Source organism: Heloderma suspectum, chromosome 2 (assembly GCF_057233095.1).
Source record: "Heloderma suspectum isolate Gila_16-S chromosome 2, 16-S_ref, whole genome shotgun sequence".
NCBI classification, from domain to species: Eukaryota; Metazoa; Chordata; class Lepidosauria; order Squamata; family Helodermatidae; genus Heloderma; species Heloderma suspectum.
The window spans coordinates 83,725,001-83,745,218 of NC_139459.1; the positions used below are offsets into that span (position 1 = coordinate 83,725,001).

General features: G+C 41.3%; 1 protein-coding gene across 1 annotated transcript in view; it reads right to left on the reverse strand.

Moving 5' to 3' along the window:
* FBN2 (fibrillin 2) overlaps window positions 1-20,218 on the reverse strand; it is a 262,921-nt gene that overhangs the window by 183,003 nt on the left and 59,700 nt on the right. Inside the window, exon 7 of the mRNA XM_084832107.1 lies at window positions 10,867-10,992. Coding sequence (XP_084688233.1) covers window positions 10,867-10,992 — 126 coding nt within the window. The remainder of the gene's footprint in view (window positions 1-10,866; window positions 10,993-20,218) is intronic.

Below are 20,218 nucleotides of genomic sequence, written 5' to 3' on the forward strand. Positions count from 1 at the left end.
AAGAGTCTGCTCTGCCTAATAGGTTCAAGAACTATTAATACAAGAAACAAAAGGAGCTTAAGACTAAATTGAAACAGAGAACTATCCTGCTTCATGTTCCATAAGGATCATCAAGATCTGATGAGACCACCTTGTTGATTGTACCCTAACAGCAGCTACAAGAGGGGAGTTTCCTGTTGCTGCTCTAGAACTGTTGAAGTCCCTGCTTCTACAGAGCTGACCTCTCTCCCCATGATTTTAGGTATCAGAGGTGGGAACTGAGCTCATGGAGGCCTGCATGCTATCCTGCAGTCAATCCAGTACAGAATTTGACTTGCCTCTCAGTTCAAATAATTAGGGAGTTGTTCACTACACTAGCAAATGCCTGGAGAAGGGGGAAGTGGCCTTCTCCCAATCTTTCTTTGGAGAGAAAGTGATGTCTAAGGACAGAAGGCTCAAATATCTTTTAAAAACATTTTAAAGGCTCTTTTGTGGACCGAGTTTTCAAAATTGGGGTTAACTTTAAACAATTTTGAAAGTGGTGTTCTATAAGCATTCTTAAAGCTACAGTGTTATACCCACTCACCTGGGAGTAAGCCCCATTTCACGCAGCAGGAAATATGTCTGTGTATGCATGCATAGGGCTGCACTGTTAATTTTGCTGTTTTTACTAATGGTGCTTTTAATGTGATGCCAGCAACACTGGGAATAAAATAGGCAACTATTTCCAGGAAGATTAAGAAATCTTTAAGCCATTGTCGTTTCCCCTTATACCAAAATGCTACTATGCTAAACTGAAAATCCTTCGCAAATAAAATGAAAGCACAATGTAAAGAGTGTAAAAATTTAAATAACCTATATATGCATATGAGTACATTATAAGTTCTGTTGAGTAACAGTAGACTATGTGCTATTAAGTAATTTAAGTTACAGTAAGTTTTGCACCCCCTTCATGGATCACTGCCTTGTTGTGGCGAAGGGGCTTGCGTAACTCAGTGAAGCCATAAGCTATGCCGTGCAGGGCCACCCAAGACGGACAGGTCATGGCAGACAGTTCTGACAAAATGTGGTCCACTGGAGAAGGAAATGGCAACCCACTCCAGTATTCTTGCCAAGAAAACCCCATGGAACGTATCACAAGGCTAAAAGAGATGACGCCAGAAGATGAGCCCCTCAGGTCGGAAGGTGTCCAATATGCTACTGGGGAAGAGCAGAGGGTATTTCCAAGTAGTGCCAGAAAGAGTGAAGCGGCTGGGCCAAACCCGAAAGGACACTCAGCTGTGGATGTGTCTGGTGGTGAAAAGAAAATCCGATGCTGTAAAGAACAATATTGTTTAGGAACCTGGAATGTCAGATCAATGAATCAAGGTAAGCTGGAGGTGGTCAAACATGAGATGGCAAGATTGAACATCGACATCTTGGGAATCAGCGAACTAAAATGGACAGGCATGGGCGAATTTAATTCAGGTGACCATCATATCTACTATTGTGGGCAAGAATCCCTTAGAAGAAATGGAGTAGCACTCATAGTCAACAAAAGGGTGGGAAAAGCAGTATTGGGGTACAATCTTAAAAATGATAGAATGATCTCAGTACGAATCCAAGGCAAACCATTCAACATCACAGTAATTCAAGTCTATGCCCCAACCACTGAGGCCGAAGAAGCTGAGGTTGATCAGTTCTATGAAGACCTACAACACCTTCTAGAACTAACACCAAAAAAAGATGTCCTCTTCATCATAGGGGATTGGAATGCTAAAGTAGGAAGTCAAGAAATCACCGGGATAACAAGCAGGCATGGCCTTGGTGTACAAAATGAAGCAGGACAAAAGCTAATAGAGTTTTGCCAAGAGAACATGCTGATCATAGCAAACACTCTTTTCCAACAGCACAAGAGGCGACTCTACACATGGACGTCACCAGATGGTCAATATCGAAATCAGATTGATTATGTCCTTTGCAGCCAAAGATGGAGAAGCTCCATACAGTCAGTAAAAAGATGGAGAAGCTCCATACAGTCAGTAAGCTTCTTCTACAGTCAGAAGCTCCATACAGTCAGTAAAAAAAGATCATGGCATCTGAATGTCCCTGATAGCCATGAATAGTGCACTCACTGAACTTGAGCCGGACATCCTAGAGAGTGAAGTCAAGTGGGCCTTAGGAAGCATTACTAACAACAAAGCTAGTGGAGATGACAGTATTCCAGCTGAGCTATTTAAAATCCTAAAAGATGATGCTGTTAAAGTGCTGCACTCAATATGCCAACAAATTTGGAACACTCAACAGTGGCCACAAGACTGGAAAAGGTCAGTTTACATTCCAATTCCAAAGAAGGGCAACGCCAAAGAGTGTTCAAACTACCATACAATTGCGCTCATTTCACATGCCAGCAAGGTGATGCTCAAAATCCTACAAGCTAGGCTTCAGCAGCATGTGAACCAAGAACTACCAGAAGTACAAGCTGGGTTCCGAAGAGGCCGAGGAACTAGAGATCAAATCGCCAACATTCGCTGGATCATGGAGGAAGCAAGAGAATTCCAGAAAAACGTCTATTTCTGCTTCATTGACTATACTAAAGCCTTTGATTGTGTGGATCACATCAAACTGTGGCAAATTCTTAAAGAGATGGGAGTACCAGACCACCTTACCTGTCTCCTGAGAAACCTGTACGAGGGTCAAGAAGCAACAGTCAGAACCAGATCTGACAATGATCTGACAATCTGGCCCCATCACTTCCTGGCATATGGAAGCAGTGACAGATTTTACTTTTTTGGGCTCCAAGATCACCGCAGACGGTGACTGTAGCCATGAAATTAAAAGACGCTTGCTCCTTGGGAGGAAAGCTATGGCCAACCTAGACAGCATAGTAAGAAGCAGAGACATCACCTTGCCGACAAAGGTCCGTCTAATCAAAGCTATGGTTTTCCCAGTAGTAATGTATGGCTGTGAGAGCTGGACTATAAGGAAGGCTGAGCACCGAAGAATTGATGCTTTCGAACTGTGGTGCTGGAGAAGACTCTTACGAGTGCCCTGGACTGCAAGGAGGTCAAATCAGTCCATCCTAAAGGAAATCAACCCTGACTGCTCATTGGAAGGACAGATAATGAAGCTGAAGCTCCAATATTTTGGCCACCTAATGCGAAGAGAAAACTCCCTGGAAAAGACCCTGATGCTGGGAAAGACTGAAGGCAAAAGGAGAAGGGGACGGCAGAGGATGAGATGGCTAGATAGCATCACGGATGCAATGAATATGAACTTGAGCACGCTCCGGGAGAGAGCGCAGGACAGGAAGGCCTGGCGTGCTATGGTCCATGGGGTCACGAAGAGTCGGACACGACTGAACGACTGAACAACAACAACAACAACAACAAAGTTTTGCACTCTTAAGTTATTTAGGGTGCAATCCTATGTATGTTTAGACAGAAAAAAAGTCCTACAATTCCCAGTATGCCACAGCCAGCTTGGCTAGCTAGGGCACAATGGGAATTGTAGGACTTTTTTTCTGTCTAAACATGCATAGGATTGGGCCCGTAGGCTGCAGTCCTATACCCACTTACCTGGGAGTAAGCTCTATTGAACTCAATGGGACTTACTTATGAGTATATACATGCATGGGATTGTGTTGTTAAGCCATTTTGGTCTGCGTGGTACAGAAAGTGTAATGTGAACACTTATTCATATTACTGCCAGGGAAAAGGTTTTCTTTAAACATATTAAAGCACATCTGGCTCTTCAAGTCAAAAAGGTAAAAAACAAACTGAAATTTCATGACTCCTAGTTTATTTTCTTTTTAAAAGAAAATTGGATAGTTAATGTCAAAGTCCTGTTAAAAACTGGCATCTTGCCTAGGTAAGGCCTATAAGACTTTTGCCCCTTTGTAATGTTTGATCTGGCTTTACACACATGAGGAGGGGAAAGGGGCAGGCAGAATACTTGCTGGTGAGATCACTTATGTAAAAAAGTATTTTAAATAAAATCCAGATTAAAACAAGTATTCTTCTATTGATGGAATAGTTGCTCTCTCTGTCTCTCTCCCCCTCTAAAAAACAGAGAGAAGTCCATTTGAGAGTTGTTGTTGTTGTTGTTCAGTCGTGTCCGACTCTTCGTGACCCCATGGACCATAGCATGCCAGGCCTTCCTGTCCTGCACTCTCTCCCGGAGCGTGCTCAAGTTCATATTCATTGCATCGCTGATGCTATCTAGCCATCCCATCCTCTGCCGTCCCCTTCTCCTTTTGCCTTCAGTCTTTCCCAGCATCAGGGTCTTTTCCAGAGAGTTTTCTCTTCGCATTAGGTGGCCAAAATATTTGAGCTTCAGCTTCAGTATCTGTCCTTCCAATGAGCAGTCAGGGTTGATTTCCTTTAGGATTGACTGATTTGACCTCCTTGCAGTCCAGCGGACTCGTAAGAGTCTTCTCCAGCACCACAGTTCGAAAGCATCAATTCTTTAGCGCTCAGCCTTCCTCATAGTCCAGCTCTCACAGCCATACATTACTACTGGGAAAACCATAGCTTTGATTAGACGGACCTTTGTCGGCAAGGTGATGTCTCTGCTTCTTACTATGCTGTCTAGGTTTGCCATAGCTTTCCTCCCAAGGAGCAAGCGTCTTTTAATTTCATGGCTACAGTCACCGTCTGCGGTGATCTTGGAGCCCAAGAAAATAAAATCTGTCACAGCTTCTATTTCTTCCCCTTCTATATGCCAGGAAGTGATGTGGCCAGATGCCATGATCTTCGTTTTTTGAATGTTGAGTTTCAAACCAGCTTTTGCACTCTCCTCTTTCACCCTCAACAAGAGGCTCTTTAGATCCTCTTCGCTTTCTGCCTTTAGGGTGGTATCGTCTGCGTATCTGAGGTTGTTGATAATTCTCGCAGCAATCTTAATTCCGACCTGTGATTCATCCAACCCAGCGTTTCTCATGATGTACTCTGCATATCAGTTAAATAAGCAGGGTGACAATATGCAGTCTTGTCGTACTCCTTTCCCAATTTTGAACCAATCAGTTGTTCCATGTCTGGTTCTTACTGTTGCTTCTTGACCCTCGTACAGGTTTCTCAGGAGACAGGTAAGGTGGTCTGGTATTCCCATCACTTTAAGAATTTGCCACAGTTTGTTGCGATCCACACAATCAAAGGCTTTAGTGTAGTCAATGAAGCAGAAATAGAAGTTTTTCTGGAATTCTTTTGCTTTCTGCATGATCCAGCGAATGTTGGCGATTTGATCTCTAGTTCCTCTGCCTCTTCGAAACCCAGCTTGTACTTCCGGTAGTTCTCGGTTCTCATACTGCTGAAGCCTAGCTTGTAGGATTTTGAGCATCACCTTGCTGGCATGTGAAATGAGCGCAATTGTGCGGTAGTTTGAACACTCTTTGGCGTTGCCCTTCTTTGGAATTGGAATGTAAACTGACCTTTTCCAGTCTTGCGGCCACTGTTGAGTGTTCCAAATCTGCACTCAATATGCATTTGTTGGCATATTGAGTGCAGCACTTTAACAGCATCATCTTTGAGGATTTTAAATAGCTCAGCTGGAAGACTGTCATCTCTGCTAGCTTTGTTGTTACTAATGCTTCCTAAGGCCCACTTGACTTCACTCTCGAGGATGTCCGGCTCAAGTTCAGTGAGTGCACTATCATGGCTATCAGGGACATTCAGATCTTTCCTGTATAGTTCTTCTGTGTATTCTTTCCACCTCTTCTTAATCTCATCTGCTTCTGTTAGGTCCCTGCCTTCTTTGTCCTTTATCATGCCCGTCTTTGCACAAAACGTTCCCTTGAGATCTCCGATTTTCTTGAAGAGATCTCTAGAGAGAGCATGACTTAATTTCCCCTAACCTTACAATGGTCAGTCAGTACCATCAATACTTCTATATTTTGGAAATTTTACCATATAGCTCAGCTTATGCCATAAATAATGTCTACCTTCAGAAACCTAAAGCATTCTTGTTTGAAGGGCCCTTCATTTTAGTATTTGAATATGAATGGGCATTTCCAAATAGTATTTTGGGGAAAAGCCTTGCAAATTGTTAATTTGTCAGTGAAAATTTCTGCTGGAATTATATTGCTATTTCTACATTCCACATATAACTTATATGTATATTTCACATATAACCTATATGTGTATTCCACATATAACTTATATGTAGATTCCACATATACCCTACTATGGATTAGCTGGGTTAACATGTCACAGCTCTTGATCCAACCTGGACTTCATATGGTATTTTTTTATTATAATTATAGTATTTTTTCTTTATTTTACGTATTGGCTGTGAAGCAATATAACATTTCTAAACTGCCATTCAATTCAAAATGTCCAGAGCAGTTTATAATAACTAATAACAACACAAAGAGAAAGAACTAAAACAATTACAGCAGGGGAAAATATATCAGAAGTTAAAAGCCTAGAAAAATAAAAAGGCACCTAAAAGACATTAATTTAGGTCCCAGGTGAGCCTCGCTGGGTAAAGAGTTCCACAAAAAGGCACCACAGCCCAAAAGGTCATTTCCCCCACAGCCACACAGCTCAGGAAGTGTGGCACCTGGAGAAAATTGTGAGAGCACCCGGAGCAAGGCCTCGGAGGAAGATCTTAGTGTATCGGTCTGTTGAAGTAGGAGAAGTCATTCTTTCGAGTATCCAGGTCTTAAGCCATGTAGAGCTTTAAAAGTAAGCACCCAGCATTTTGAATTAACCTCAGAAATGGACTGAAAGCCAGTGGATTTCTTTAAGCACTGAGATGTTTCCACCATTCAATCCCACTTAGTAGCTTAGTGGCTGAGTGTTGAACTATCTGCAGAATGATGTTCTTTCTGTGATTCATTTATTTCATCACCAAATGCCTTGGTGTGCACATGATGACTTTTTAGACTTCAGTAACTTCCTTCATTGGGATAAGAAAAGACTGCTCCTAAATCTCCCATAATTTATGTTGACACAGGGATGTCTCCTCACCTCTACTAGGCGAGGAGAACTTACACTAGAAGCCCAAGAAAATTATCTTCTATAGAGGTTTAGGACTCGCTCCTGAATCACAGAACTAGTTTTCCTCATAAGGTCATGTTTGAGCAGTCACTTCATTAGCGTGGAACTTGTTTTCATGAAGTAGTTCACCATGTGCTCTGTTCCCCACCAGCACATATTTCAAAACATTTTTTTAAAAGTTGATATCGCCTGCCATATACAAGCTGAGTTCTAAATGTTCAGAAATAATTAATCAGAAAATAATTAATTCTATAGGTAAGAATACAAATATACATATTTTAGAGTATATTTTAATGAGTCACTAGGCTTTCTATGGCTCAGCCCATGTGTAAAGTGCAAATATTCTTAGGTTTGTGGTATTCACGTTACTGTACATTAAAACATGTAAGATCTTGTTTTTCTAGCTGATTCATGCCAAGGATAGGTAATGTCTGCTACACTTTCAGGACCTGCCCTGTCTGAAGGGTGAATTTTTAAAACCTCTATATAACTTTATAGAGTGAATTTTCTTTAACATACAGCAGCTTTAACTTTCTTCTGAGAGATCATGTATAGTCCTTACATTTTTCCTACAAAAAGTATGTGAAGTAGAATATCTATTAAATAAGAAATATTTTGTTGTTGTGTCATTTCTAATACTACTCCAAAATACAGACATTATCCCTATTTTTAAGACATGCTCCAGTCCCAGTTTCAAATACTTCCTTCATGGCCAATCCCAGGTTCTGCTGCTGACTGCCTAGGATCAGGCCTGGGGGTCCCATGCCGAAAAATGTATGATAGGAACTAAGCCCAGTACTGGGACGCAACTATCACCAGTTCACACGTATTAGTACAGTGCACAGGTACCTAACCAGCACAGGTAGAGATGCAATGAGACAGGCTCAAGGAAGGAGGAATACATCCCCTTGATCCTTTTTCTGCAATCTCCTCCTAGACGCAGGAGGATGGTGCTCAATGCAATGATTAATCAGATTCACCTCACAATAAGGATGTGGGATGTAGCAGATATTAAATGTCCTGAGAGCTGAGGCAGCGCAAGGTACTGCTTGTAATGCTACAGCTGCCACATTCATAGGACTATAACATCATCACTGTGCACTGAAATAGAACCTTCCTTACCATTTACATTGGTAAATTAATTTCCAGACAAATCTCCCATGTGATTGTTATATCAATTAGAACTACTTAGTTAAGGTAGAAAATATCCCAAACTAAAGTGAAGTTTCATAAAGGATTAACTTGTGAAAAGTGACATTCCACTATACAGCACACAAACCATGAACGTATCCACACTTCCTTTGCCTACACAATATCCATACTATGTGCAGCTAAGTTTAGCAACCACAGCTGCCCTCACCTCATTATTTATATTGTTATTGTGAAAACTACAGTATGTTTTAAAATGTTCACTGAGTGATGATAAAAGTTTTCTCATGATGAAAATATACAACATTTCTCTATTGTTAATATTGCCTTTATTATTTATTCTAAAGCTGATTTATTCATCACATATTTCCAAGCAAATATGTTTCCAGTTTTGTAGAAAATGTTCATTTTTCTTCACTGAAACTGATCTTGAGTCATATCCCCTATATTGGTAGCATTTCTTTCAAACTTAACTTATTTTATCAGTTAATTTAGCAGATATTGCAATGAAGTACAACTTTAGGGAACATTAAGGAAATAGTTTGGTGCTATGACAATACTGCCACCATCCTTCTCAAGAACTCAATACTTTTCCTTTGGGGGTTCACTGAAAATAAGCAAGTAAGTGAAAACATACATAATTAATCTACTCATAGGTTTCTATACAACTGTGTCCATTCCACTGCTATCCTCAAGCAGAATAGACACCACTGACAAAATGGAAACCTGCTCCCCTATGCAGTCCCCACCCCCAAAATCTGGTCTAGAGGGTTGGGGGAAAGTCCTGTTGCACAAGTGGAAGGAAGTCTGCTTCTGTAATGTTTGATGTAGCCCATAATTTCTTCTTCATGGTCTCTGTGCATCATACATGGGCTCAGCACCTGCACAAAGCCTCAATTAGGAACATTTTATAGCTGACGATTTTTTGGCAGGAACCCTCCCACACCACCCCAGCGTGATGCCCATAGAGGGTTCCTGCCTATTCCCTCAGTTCTCTTTTGACCACTGCTGTGGCAGCCTCGTAGAGAATCTTCTCCTTGTTCACTTCTTCCTGAGGAAAATTTGAACATGCTGAGGTTTTTCTTTTCTTTCTCTTGTCTGTCTGCTTTCTTGTTTCATCTCTCTCTCTCTCTCTCTCTCTCTCAATTTTGTATTGATTGTTTTTTGTGATCTCTGCTGTCACCTGCAGGGGCCTCCATTCACAAGCGTGCTCACTGTAGCAGTAAACCTCCTCCAACAGACAGGCACTCGCTTTGTCTCCTTTGTTTAGGGGAGGGCCACAAAGTGGATGCCTGTTTTGCAAAGTTTTACTAAACAGGCCAGACTTCACGTCATACCGCAGGACCAGGCCTTCAGGGCAGTAGACACTGCTCCTCAGCCTATGAAGGACAAGACATCTACCAAAATGTCCAAGGTGTCAAAGAACCACTGTCTTGAGGCATCAGAGATTCTAGCCCACTTAAATGTGACCATTTCGGTGGCTCCAGGATCACAATCTTTCTCACTGCCAGGCAGCTCTAAGGCTGTTTGTACCAACCCACCAACACCAGGTCTGTCACTGAATATTGCTGCACCTAAAAACTGTCCCAAAGAATGAAAGCTCATAAGCTGTTCCAGTCAGAACCAATGAAAACGAAGTTAAAGTCATCTTCAGCCCCACCTCCAATGATCCCGGCCTCAGCACTGGTAACTTTGGTACCAGTATCATCTCTACCAGTGATATTAATGCCACCACCACTACTTAATTCATGGATTCCAGTGCATCTACAACAAACGTCAGATCTGACACTGAGCACCCAGCCTCTAGAAGACCCTAGCCTCGACATTGGAAGGTGAAATTCGGAAGCTGCCTCGGGACTCCCCACTATGGAAGCAGGCTGACACTAGGCAAACTTTGCATCACAGGAGACACTCACCATCTCAATGTGGATCTCCTGATTCAGTGTTTTGGGGCTATTTCTACTCCAGACAGAGGGGTTGGGGTTCCGAGTGGCATGACCAGACTCAGTATTGATCGAGATCCCCATTTGGTTGATTTGGACTTGGATCCTCCACTCATTCAATGGGACTTCCATTCATGCAATGGGGCTTCCTGTTCTCTTATCTGCAGCCCCCCACATGCACGCCAAATCTACATACCCCAACCCTCTAGAGCAGGTTTGGAATGCACATGGGGAAATACAGGGAGAAGGGGGAAATCATTGTGCCAGTAGTTCCCTCCCACTGGTAGAAGAACACCATTGAATACAACCCTTTGTATGTGCAGTGAGGAATATAAAACCCACATATTCGGACATGTTACTTACAGATCTAAAGCCACCTTAGTTTGGCAATTTTATTAAAATATTTTGGAAGAAAATCAAACCCTATTAAGCTGGAGGCACTGCATCAAGCAATGAATTTGGGCACAATTTAAGCAGTTAGTTTGAACAGCTGTTTTAACTTACCATTTAAATTTGGCTAGCAGCTGTCAAAGGAACAGGAAAGGCTTTTACTTCCTACTGCATGAGCTGATATCATTGGTTCACTCCTGTGCTTGCTGCTGAAAGCCCTAGTGCAGGTGTTTTGACACCATAACCAACTTAAGGTGCAATCCTATGCATGTTTAGGCAGAGAAAAGGCCTACAACTCCCAGCATTCCCCAGCTGATGGCTGAGGAATGCTGGGAGTCGTAGGCCTTTTCTCTGCCTAAACATGCGTAGGATTGCGCCCTTAGGCAGAGAACACCATGCAAATGTTTTTCCTGATCCATTACGCTTACCTTCACACTTCTGAGTGGCTTCATTCTGTTTGTGGCCAGCAGGGCATTTGCACTCATATGATCCAACTGTATTGATGCAATTCCCTCCTTGGCAAATTCCAGGGATAGCCTGACATTCATCAACATCTGTAAATAAAATAGAACTGTGACAAAAATGTATGCCTCAATGTTCCAAGAAATCCTTCAATTTTTTTTTTAAATTAATCATACAAAATACAATTTAAAAATTAACATAAAGATTCACCCAATACATGTGCACATATCGTTCAACAACAAAAATCAGATCAGGGAAAACAATGGATATGGGTGAACATTATCTCTAAATTTATCATTCCAAAATTTGACAAACACACTCCATCTTTTAATAAACCTATCCTCAACAGTGAATCTTATGTGGTTGCTAATACCATCTATACCGGCCTTCCCCATCCTGGTGCCCTCCAGATATTTTGGACTTCAACTCCCATCCGCCTCAGCCAGCATGGCCAGTGGTTAGGAATTCTGGGAGTTGTATTTCAAAATATTTGGAGGGCACCAGGTCAGGGAAGTCTTTTCTGCTGATAGCAAAGAGGATATGCAAGTTCCCTCTCCAGTCAGTGAGATTAGTTATCTTAGGATTTTTTATTATTACTTTATTCATTAACAATTATATACTGCCTTATTTGCTAAAAAGCTATCAAGGTGGTGCACAATGATTCAAAACAACAAAACTTTAAAACAAGAATAAAAAACAAGAACATTACAAATAGTAAGACATTAAAGCATCTAACAGCTACATAATTTAAAAGGTTAAAATAAAAAGATGAGTATTCACACCCTTTCTAAAGACAGTAGGGGTCAATTGTAGCTCTTGACCACATTCCACCATTTGGGAACAACAACAGAGAAAGCCCTTTCACATGTGCCTAACTAACGGGCCTCTGTGAGGAATCGTATGGTCAAGAGGGCCTCTCCTCCAGATTTTAATCACCAAACAGGTTCATAATGAGACAGATGGTCCCTTAGCCAAGTCCTAAGCTGTTTAGGGTTTTAAAGGTTAAAACCAACATCTTGAACTGAGCCTGAAAAGAAATTAAGTCCTAAGCTGTTTAGGGTTTTAAAGGTTAAAACCAACATCTTGAACTGAGCCTGAAAAGAAATTAATAACTAGTTTGCATCTTTCAAAATAGGTGTAGTATGGTCTCAATACCATGCACCAGTTAGCAGCCTAGCTGCCACATTTGGTTTTGCACCAATTAAAGTTTCTGGTTTTGTACCAACTAAAGTTTCTGGACAATCTTCAGGGGTAGCCCCATGTAAATCACACTGAAGTAATCTAAGTGTGATGTAACAAAGGTGTGCAATCCCTATGCCATCAACATTCCATAAATCCTGGAAGCACGAGGTCCTTGACAGGTCGCTGCTGGCAGGCATTAAATTTATTTTTCTTTTTATTTATGAACTCCTATATTTGGTGTGTCTGAGTATGTACTTTTGCATGGCCTTCCACACTCAGTCATCTCAGTTCACTATTAGAGGAAATGATTTTATTTAAAACAAATAAACAAAAACAGTTCCAGTTCCAGGGATCCACTGGTTTGAAGACAAGTACATTGCAAACAATAAGAGTTTGGAAGAGTTTACTGTGTACTCATCTAGTTAAACATAGTTTATCATAATCATTGATTGGCAAACTTTAGTTGTAAGTAAATTTACAGGAAGTGTTTATACTTTATTCCTGAAACTCTGGTCAGTTTATTCAGAATGGTACAGCCTCCATAATGCTTCATTTAGATTAGAGATGAGGTAAAGCTATTTGAACTTCTGCATATCCTTCCCGGAATCATTTTTTCAATGCTTAACATTTTTTTATTTTAATTTTAGGTATGTAGTCTGGGCTGTTTGAGAGGCTATTTGAGGGTACATTAGGAAAATCAGTTTTCTTCCTTACAAACAGTGTCTTACACATTCAAGGAGTTTGGAACATGGTTGTCTGAAGAAGACTGCTGACTCCGTAGCCATTCTTCAAAGGGCAAGTTAGATTTTGTCATTTGTCTGGATAGTTGTTGCAATAGTGATCACTTGCTAGACTTTATCTCCCCTCAGAAAGGCTATGACAACTAGCACTAAAGTTTCTTTGGGGTCTCAGTTGTGCTAATTTAGTACATTAAAGACTCTCAAACCAATCATAGCAATCGCCCAACTGATCCTAGCATGCCAGAACCTGAAGACTTCTGCAGACTTTGCACAGTGCCATAGTCCATATGGAGAAGGTATGATTTAGGTGTGGCAGCATTTTGTAGTTTTGCCTGGACTGCTCTTCCATTGTGGTGCCACAAACTGGGAGAATGGGATGCTCATGTGCAAATTCATCCTTGTTCCATAACTTCTGCCACTTGATATACTGGTTTACACATGCATGTTCATAACTCAATGACTGCACATTGTGTGGTGACTTATATGTAGCAATGGGTGAACTTACCCTGAGTGAATTCAGTATTTACTCAGAAGGTAATGAATTCATCCATATAAATTTGGACAAGAGTTCTCCTTGAATACAAACTCTCATTCCATGTATATTCGTTTTTGCACATGTGCAGTATCAATGTGCAACTTGGGAGCTGTACTTTGGAAGCATGTGCAGCATGATGTCATGTGTTACCACGCTATGACCCCTTTCTGATTGGTTGTTTTCATGTCGCCTTCCTGTGTGATGGTGTCATGTGAGGTTTACTCAGTGTGGCCAATCACTAGTATGAAGATGGACCCTGCAGAGTCCTCCTCCTCTGGCGGCAGCAGCTGGTTCAAGTAAGTTTTTATCTGGTCCAGGTGGTAGGAAAACTGGAAATTTGGGGGTGGGGGGTGGGAATCTATGTACTACTTTACTGGGCATGCTTCAAAGCTTGCAATCAGTTCCAAACCTAATAGCAAATTCATAATACATCACTCCAGGCTTACTAAAAAGGTGAGCATTATGAATGGATGAGTTTCAACCAACGAACTGAATAATTATGAAATCCTGCGGCATCTCTACTTATATATACAAATGAGACATGAAAGATCAAATATACAGATAGAACTTTATTCAACAAATAATTACAATGACCTGTCTATCAAAATCATGCTGCAACTCCACTCAAGGCAGATAGAACTTTCATGTCATCTTGTCAGAATGTTTTACAATGGTCAGTTGAGTCATTCAACTGTAAATCAGTATGAAATAATAAAATGGTGAGAAATCAAGTAATGTACATGTACCCTATAACAGTAAAAACTAAAGCTAGGGAGATCTATAATTCATCCAAGACTTGAGTCCCATCGGAAACATGGTATAAACATATCAATATTCCCAGTAGCCTCCTTCTTAGCTGTAAGGTACAGTATTTGACCTTTGGCCTTGTACTTAAATGTGCACTTAATACATGTGGGTATTCAATATAACTGCACCCTTTATCTGCCAATGTTGCTTATTTAAATGCAGCCAACTGTGTCAGCAGAGCAGTAGCTAATATTAACAATTTACAGATGTTGTTAAGTAGCAAATTAATGTGCAAACATCGATATAGGAATTCTCTGGTGGCTATTACTTCTACAAAGAAAGTCTCTGTTTGACTCCCTCACAAGAGAATGTTTCACAGCTGAATGAGATGAAGATATTAAATAATTAAAAATAATTACTGTACCAGGAAATAAATATAGTTACGTTTCCCTCTCTCCCTGAAGTGAAAACATTTTAGCACTGAAGAAATTTTATTAATCATTCTCAGCTTTAGTTTTTTATATAATAAAAATGACTTTATCTAAACCAAGAAAGGAAAAGGCAGCCAATTGTGTTATGTTACAGTGCTCTACTGAAAAAAGGTCAAGAAATGAAATATGAATGCCGTTTTGCTACACCAGGACCTGCAGTTAGAGAAGCTATTAATAGACATTTAGATATGTACATAAATTAGGCCTACATTTTGGCTGGACACATCACACAGTCTTACACAGTGAAGGCTCTGATCCTTACAAACTGAAAGCTTATGGCAAATTGGTTTCAGTGGTTTTATAGGCCACAAGTTAGAGGCCACATTGGGTTGCATTTCTGTAAGTAGTTCTTTTAAAATTGTGATATTCGTTCTTGATTTCTCATATGAAAAATGGCCTGCAGGATCATTTGATTAAGCAGAGTACCAATATGAAATCTAAACATTATGTATATTTATAAAACATATCTATTTATAGGTGGGAGAAACATAGAGTTGTATCCAACGGTGTCCTTTGCCAACTGAATGGCCACCGCTGGCAGATCAAATTCCCCCTTCCCCCTGAAACCCCCGTGCAACCCCCCAAATCATCTCTGGAGAGTTGGGAGACCCTCTGGAGCAGATTTAGAAGGCATGCAAGGGACTGCAGGGGGGAGGAGGAGAAAGGAATCTCCCATTTTACAAACAGAAGCCTTCTTGCATAACCTTGCATTTAGCCCACAGACTGCAGAAGAGATACCACCTTGTTCTGCTCCCTTGCATGGATGCCATGTTTCCCTCCATACCATCATACAGACCCACAACTGCCACCTCTCCAGAACTGGAGAAAATGTCTCAACCAGAGCCCTTTTCAGGGACATAGAAACATAAGAAGCTACCTTATACCATTTCAAATACTGTCTAGTTTGGTGTTGTCTGCAGTGACTGGCAGCAACATAGGAGCCCTCAGAGTTTGCAAGACACTTCAAGGATAAAATCGCTCACCTTCACACTGACTTGAATGCCACTATTGATACACTGTCTGTTGAGGTTCTAGTTCATCATCATAACCTGTTCTGTAGGATCACTCTCAGTTTCTGGTACTGGAGAATGTGGACAAGACACTTGCATCTGTATGCTCTCTCAACCCAGAAACTGATTATCTGGATCCACTCCAGTCTGGGTTCAGACCCAGTTTTGGACAGAATTGGGCTTGGTCACCCTGCTGGATGACCTTCGTTGGGAGAGGGACAGGGGGAGTGTGGCCCTGTTACTATCTTGTCCCAATGTTATTTAATATCTATATGAAGCCATTGGGAGCGGTCATTAGATTTGGGGCAAGGTGTCATCAGTATGCTGATAATACCCAGCTCTATTTCTCTATGACATCTGAATCAGGAGAGGTCATGCACGTTCTGTACCAGTGGCTTGGATGAGGGCTAATAAACTGAAGCTGAATCTGGACACTGTTATCCCTAAAGGTTTAAATGTCAGTCTAGAACTGGTGTCGTTTCTTTAATTGATATTCCACATGAGTATTGTAATTTTGGGAGACTCTCTCTCTCTCTCTCTCTCTCAGGGAGTTTATTTTATATGGATGAATCCTTTAAGGGTGAGAGAGAGAGAGACATAAGGTAACTTAAGGAGTGGAGTGAACACACCTGCCTAATCAACTCACCACCATCAGAGTGAGTAAACTACCTGCCTGTGGTTTGAGGTTTGTTCTGATTTTGGGCTTTTTATCTTTTCCAGTATTGTACTGCAATTATATTATTGAAGGTTTCTCGTCTGTTTCTTAGTCTTATCTAGTTTTGGAGACACAAATATGTTTTGTGGTGAAAAGTAATTCAGTACATTCAGAGAATACTTTCTGTCCTTATGGTTGCTCCCATGGTGTGTGTTGTCTTTGAGGCAGTGAGTTTGCAAGTTCTTTATTTGGATTTTCCAGTGTGCATTTAAATAATTTTATTGGAAATGTGTAACCTTATATGGGGAACATGTATTTCAATAAGTATTTAGTATTTAAACTTTTATACCAATGTTTCAAGATATGTTTGTATTGTAAAAGTGTAACCTTGTATGGGTTACATGTTACTTTTCACAGTTTTCAGTTTAATTTCTGAAGAAGAAATCACTGTGATTATACTGGGATTATACCGGGATTATACCGGGATCCTGTAAAGATCAAGGTCTACGTTTATACCAAGATTCACAGATTATTGTTCCATCGAGTTTGATGTTTACATCTTTGTACACCACATCTATGTTTTTTTATCTAATATCCTTGTGGCTGTTATGTATTAGTTCAGTAATATGTTTTTGTTTCTTTTGAGTTTTCCCTAATTATAAAGTCACATTTTTTGTAATTCAGATCATTTTCCAGTTGTATGCTTTATTAGCGTTGCTGTTTGGGGGCTGAATCCTGATAAGACGGAGACACTGTGGGTGAGGTCTTTTCCATCTGGATGGGGTTGACCTCTCTCTCAAGGAGCACTAACGCCCATTATCAGCTTCAGTTGCTGCGCCAACTACACTATTCCTGGACAGGAGCAGCCTAGCCACAGTGATCCATGCACTGGTAACCTCACAATTAGAGTAGTAAAATGTGCTCTTCCCCTTCATGGATCACTGCCTTGTTGTGGCGAAGGGGCTTGCGTAACTCAGTGAAGCCATAAGCTATGCCGTGCAGGGCCACCCAAGACGGACAGGTCATGGCAGACAGTTCTGACAAAATGTGGTCCACTGGAGAAGGAAATGGCAACCCACTCCAGTATTCTTGCCAAGAAAACCCCATGGAACGTATCACAAGGCTAAAAGATATGATGCCGGAAGGTGAGACCCTCAGGTCGGAAGGTGTCCAATATACTACTGGGGAAGAGCAGAGGGTATTTCCAAGTAGCGCCAGAAAGAGTGAAGCGGCTGGGCCAAAGCCGAAAGGACACTCAGCTGTGGATGTGTCCGGTAGTGAAAAGAAAATCCGAAGCTGTAAAGAACAATATTGTTTAGGAACCTGGAATGTCAGATCAATGAATCAAGGTAAGCTGGAGGTGGTCAAACATGAGATGGCAAGACTGAACATCGACATCTTGGGAATCAGCGAACTAAAATGGACAAGCATGGGCGAATTTAATTCAGGTGACCATTATATCTACTACTGTGGGCAAGAATCCCTTAGAAGAAATGGAGTAGCACTCAGAGTCAATAAAAGGGTGGGAAAAGCAGTACTGGGGTACAATCTCAAAAACGATAGAATGATCTCAGTACGAATCCAAGGCAAACCATTCAACATCACAGTAATTCAAGTCTATGCCCCAACCACTAAGGCCGAAGAAGCTGAGGTTAATCGGTTCTATGAAGACCTACAACACCTTCTAGAACTAACACCGAAAAAAGATGTCCTTTTCATCATACAGGATTGGAATGCTAAAATAGGAAGTCAAGAAATAACCGGGATAACAGGCAAGCATGGCCTTGGTGTACAAAATGAAGCAGGACAAAAGCTAATAGAGTTTTGCCAAGAGAACACGCTGATCATAGCAAACACTCCTTTCCAATAGCACAAGAGGCGACTCTACACATGGACAGCACCAGATGGTCAATATCGAAATCAGATTATGTACTTTGCAGCCAGAGATGGAGAAGCTCTATACAGTCAGTAAAAACAAGACCTGGAGCTGACTGTGGCTTATATCATGAGCTGCTTCTTGCAAAATTCCGGCTTAAATTGAAGAACGTAGGGAAAACCACTAAACCATTCAGGTATGACCTCAATCATATCCCTTATGAATATACAGTGGAGGTGAGGAATAGATTTCAGGGATTAGACCTGATAGACAGAGTGCCTGAGGAACTATGGACGGAGGTCCGTAACATTGTCAGGAGGCAGCAACTAAATCCATCCCCAAGAAAAAGAAATGCAAGAAAGCAAAGTGGCTGTCTGATGAGGCTTTACAAGTAGCTGAGGAAAGAAGGGAAGCGAAAGCAAGGGAGAAAGGGGAAGGTATATCCAACTGAATATACCTTCCCCTGCAGAGTTTCAGAGAATAGCAAGGAGAGACAAGAAGGCCTTCTTAAATGAACAATGCAAAGAAATCGAGGAAAACAATAGAATGGGAAAGACTAGAGATCTTTTCAAGAAAATCGGAGATCTCAAGGGAACGTTTTGTGCAAAGACGGGCATGATAAAGGACAAAGAAGGCAGGGACCTAACAGAAGCAGATGAGATTAAGAAGAGGTGGAAAGAATACACAGAAGAACTATACAGGAAAGATCTGAATGTCCCTGATAGCCATGATAGTGCACTCACTGAACTTGAGCCGGACATCCTAGAGAGTGAAGTCAAGTGGGCCTTAGGAAGCATTACTAACAACAAAGCTAGTGGAGATGACAGTATTCCAGCTGAGCTATTTAAAATCCTAAAAGATGATGCTGTTAAAGTGCTGCACTCAATATGCCAACAAATTTGGAACACTCAACAGTGGCCACAAGACTGGAAAAGGTCAGTTTACATTCCAATTCCAAAGAAGGGCAATGCCAAAGAAGGGCAATGCCAAAGAGTGTACAAACTACCATACAATTGCGCTCATTTCACATGCCAGCAAGGTGATGCTCAAAATCCTACAAGCTAGGCTTCAGCAGCATGTGAACCAAGAACTACCAGAAGTACAAGCTGGGTTCCGAAGAGGCCGAGGAACTAGAGATCAAATCGCCAACATTCGCTGGATCATGGAGAAAGCAAGAGAATTCCAGAAAAACGTCTCTTTCTGCTTCATTGACTACGCTAAAGCCTTTGATTGTGTGGATCACATCAAACTGTGGCAAATTCTTAAAGAGATGGGAGTACCAGACCACCTTACCTGTCTCCTGAGAAACCTGTACGAGGGTCAAGAAGCAACAATAAGAACCGGACATGGAACAACCGATTGGTTCAAAATTGGGGAAGGAGTACGACAAGGCTGCATATTGTCGCCCTGCTTATTTAACTGATATGCAGAGTACATCATGAGAAACGCCGGGTTGGATGAATCACAGGTCGGAATTAAGATTGCCGGGAGAATTATCAACAACCTCAGGTACACAGACGATACTATCCTAATGGCAGAAAGCGAAGAGGATCTAAAGAGCCTCTTGTTGAGGGTGAAAGTGGAGAGTGCAAAAGCTGGTTTGAAACTCAACATTCAAAAAAATAAGATCATGGCATCTGGCCCCATCACTTCCTGGCATATAGAAGGGGAAGAAATGGAAGCAGTGACAGATTTTATTTTCTTGGGCTCCAAGATCACTGCAGACGATGACTGTAGCCATGAAATTAAAAGACGCTTGCTCCTTGGGAGGAAAGCTATGGCAAACCTAGACAGCATAGTAAGAAGCAGAGACATCACCTTGCCGACAAAGGTCCATATAATCAAAGCTATGGTTTTCCCAGTAGTAATGTATGGCTGTGAGAGCTGGACTATAAAGAAGGCTGAGCGCTGAAGAATCGATGCTTTCGAACTGTGGTGCTGGAGAAGACTCTTATGAGTCCCCTGGACTGCAAGGAGGTCAAATCAGTCCATCCTAAAGGAAATCAACCCTGACTGCTCATTGGAAGGACAGATACTGAAGCTGAAGCTCAAATATTTTGGCCACCTAATGCGAAGAGAAAA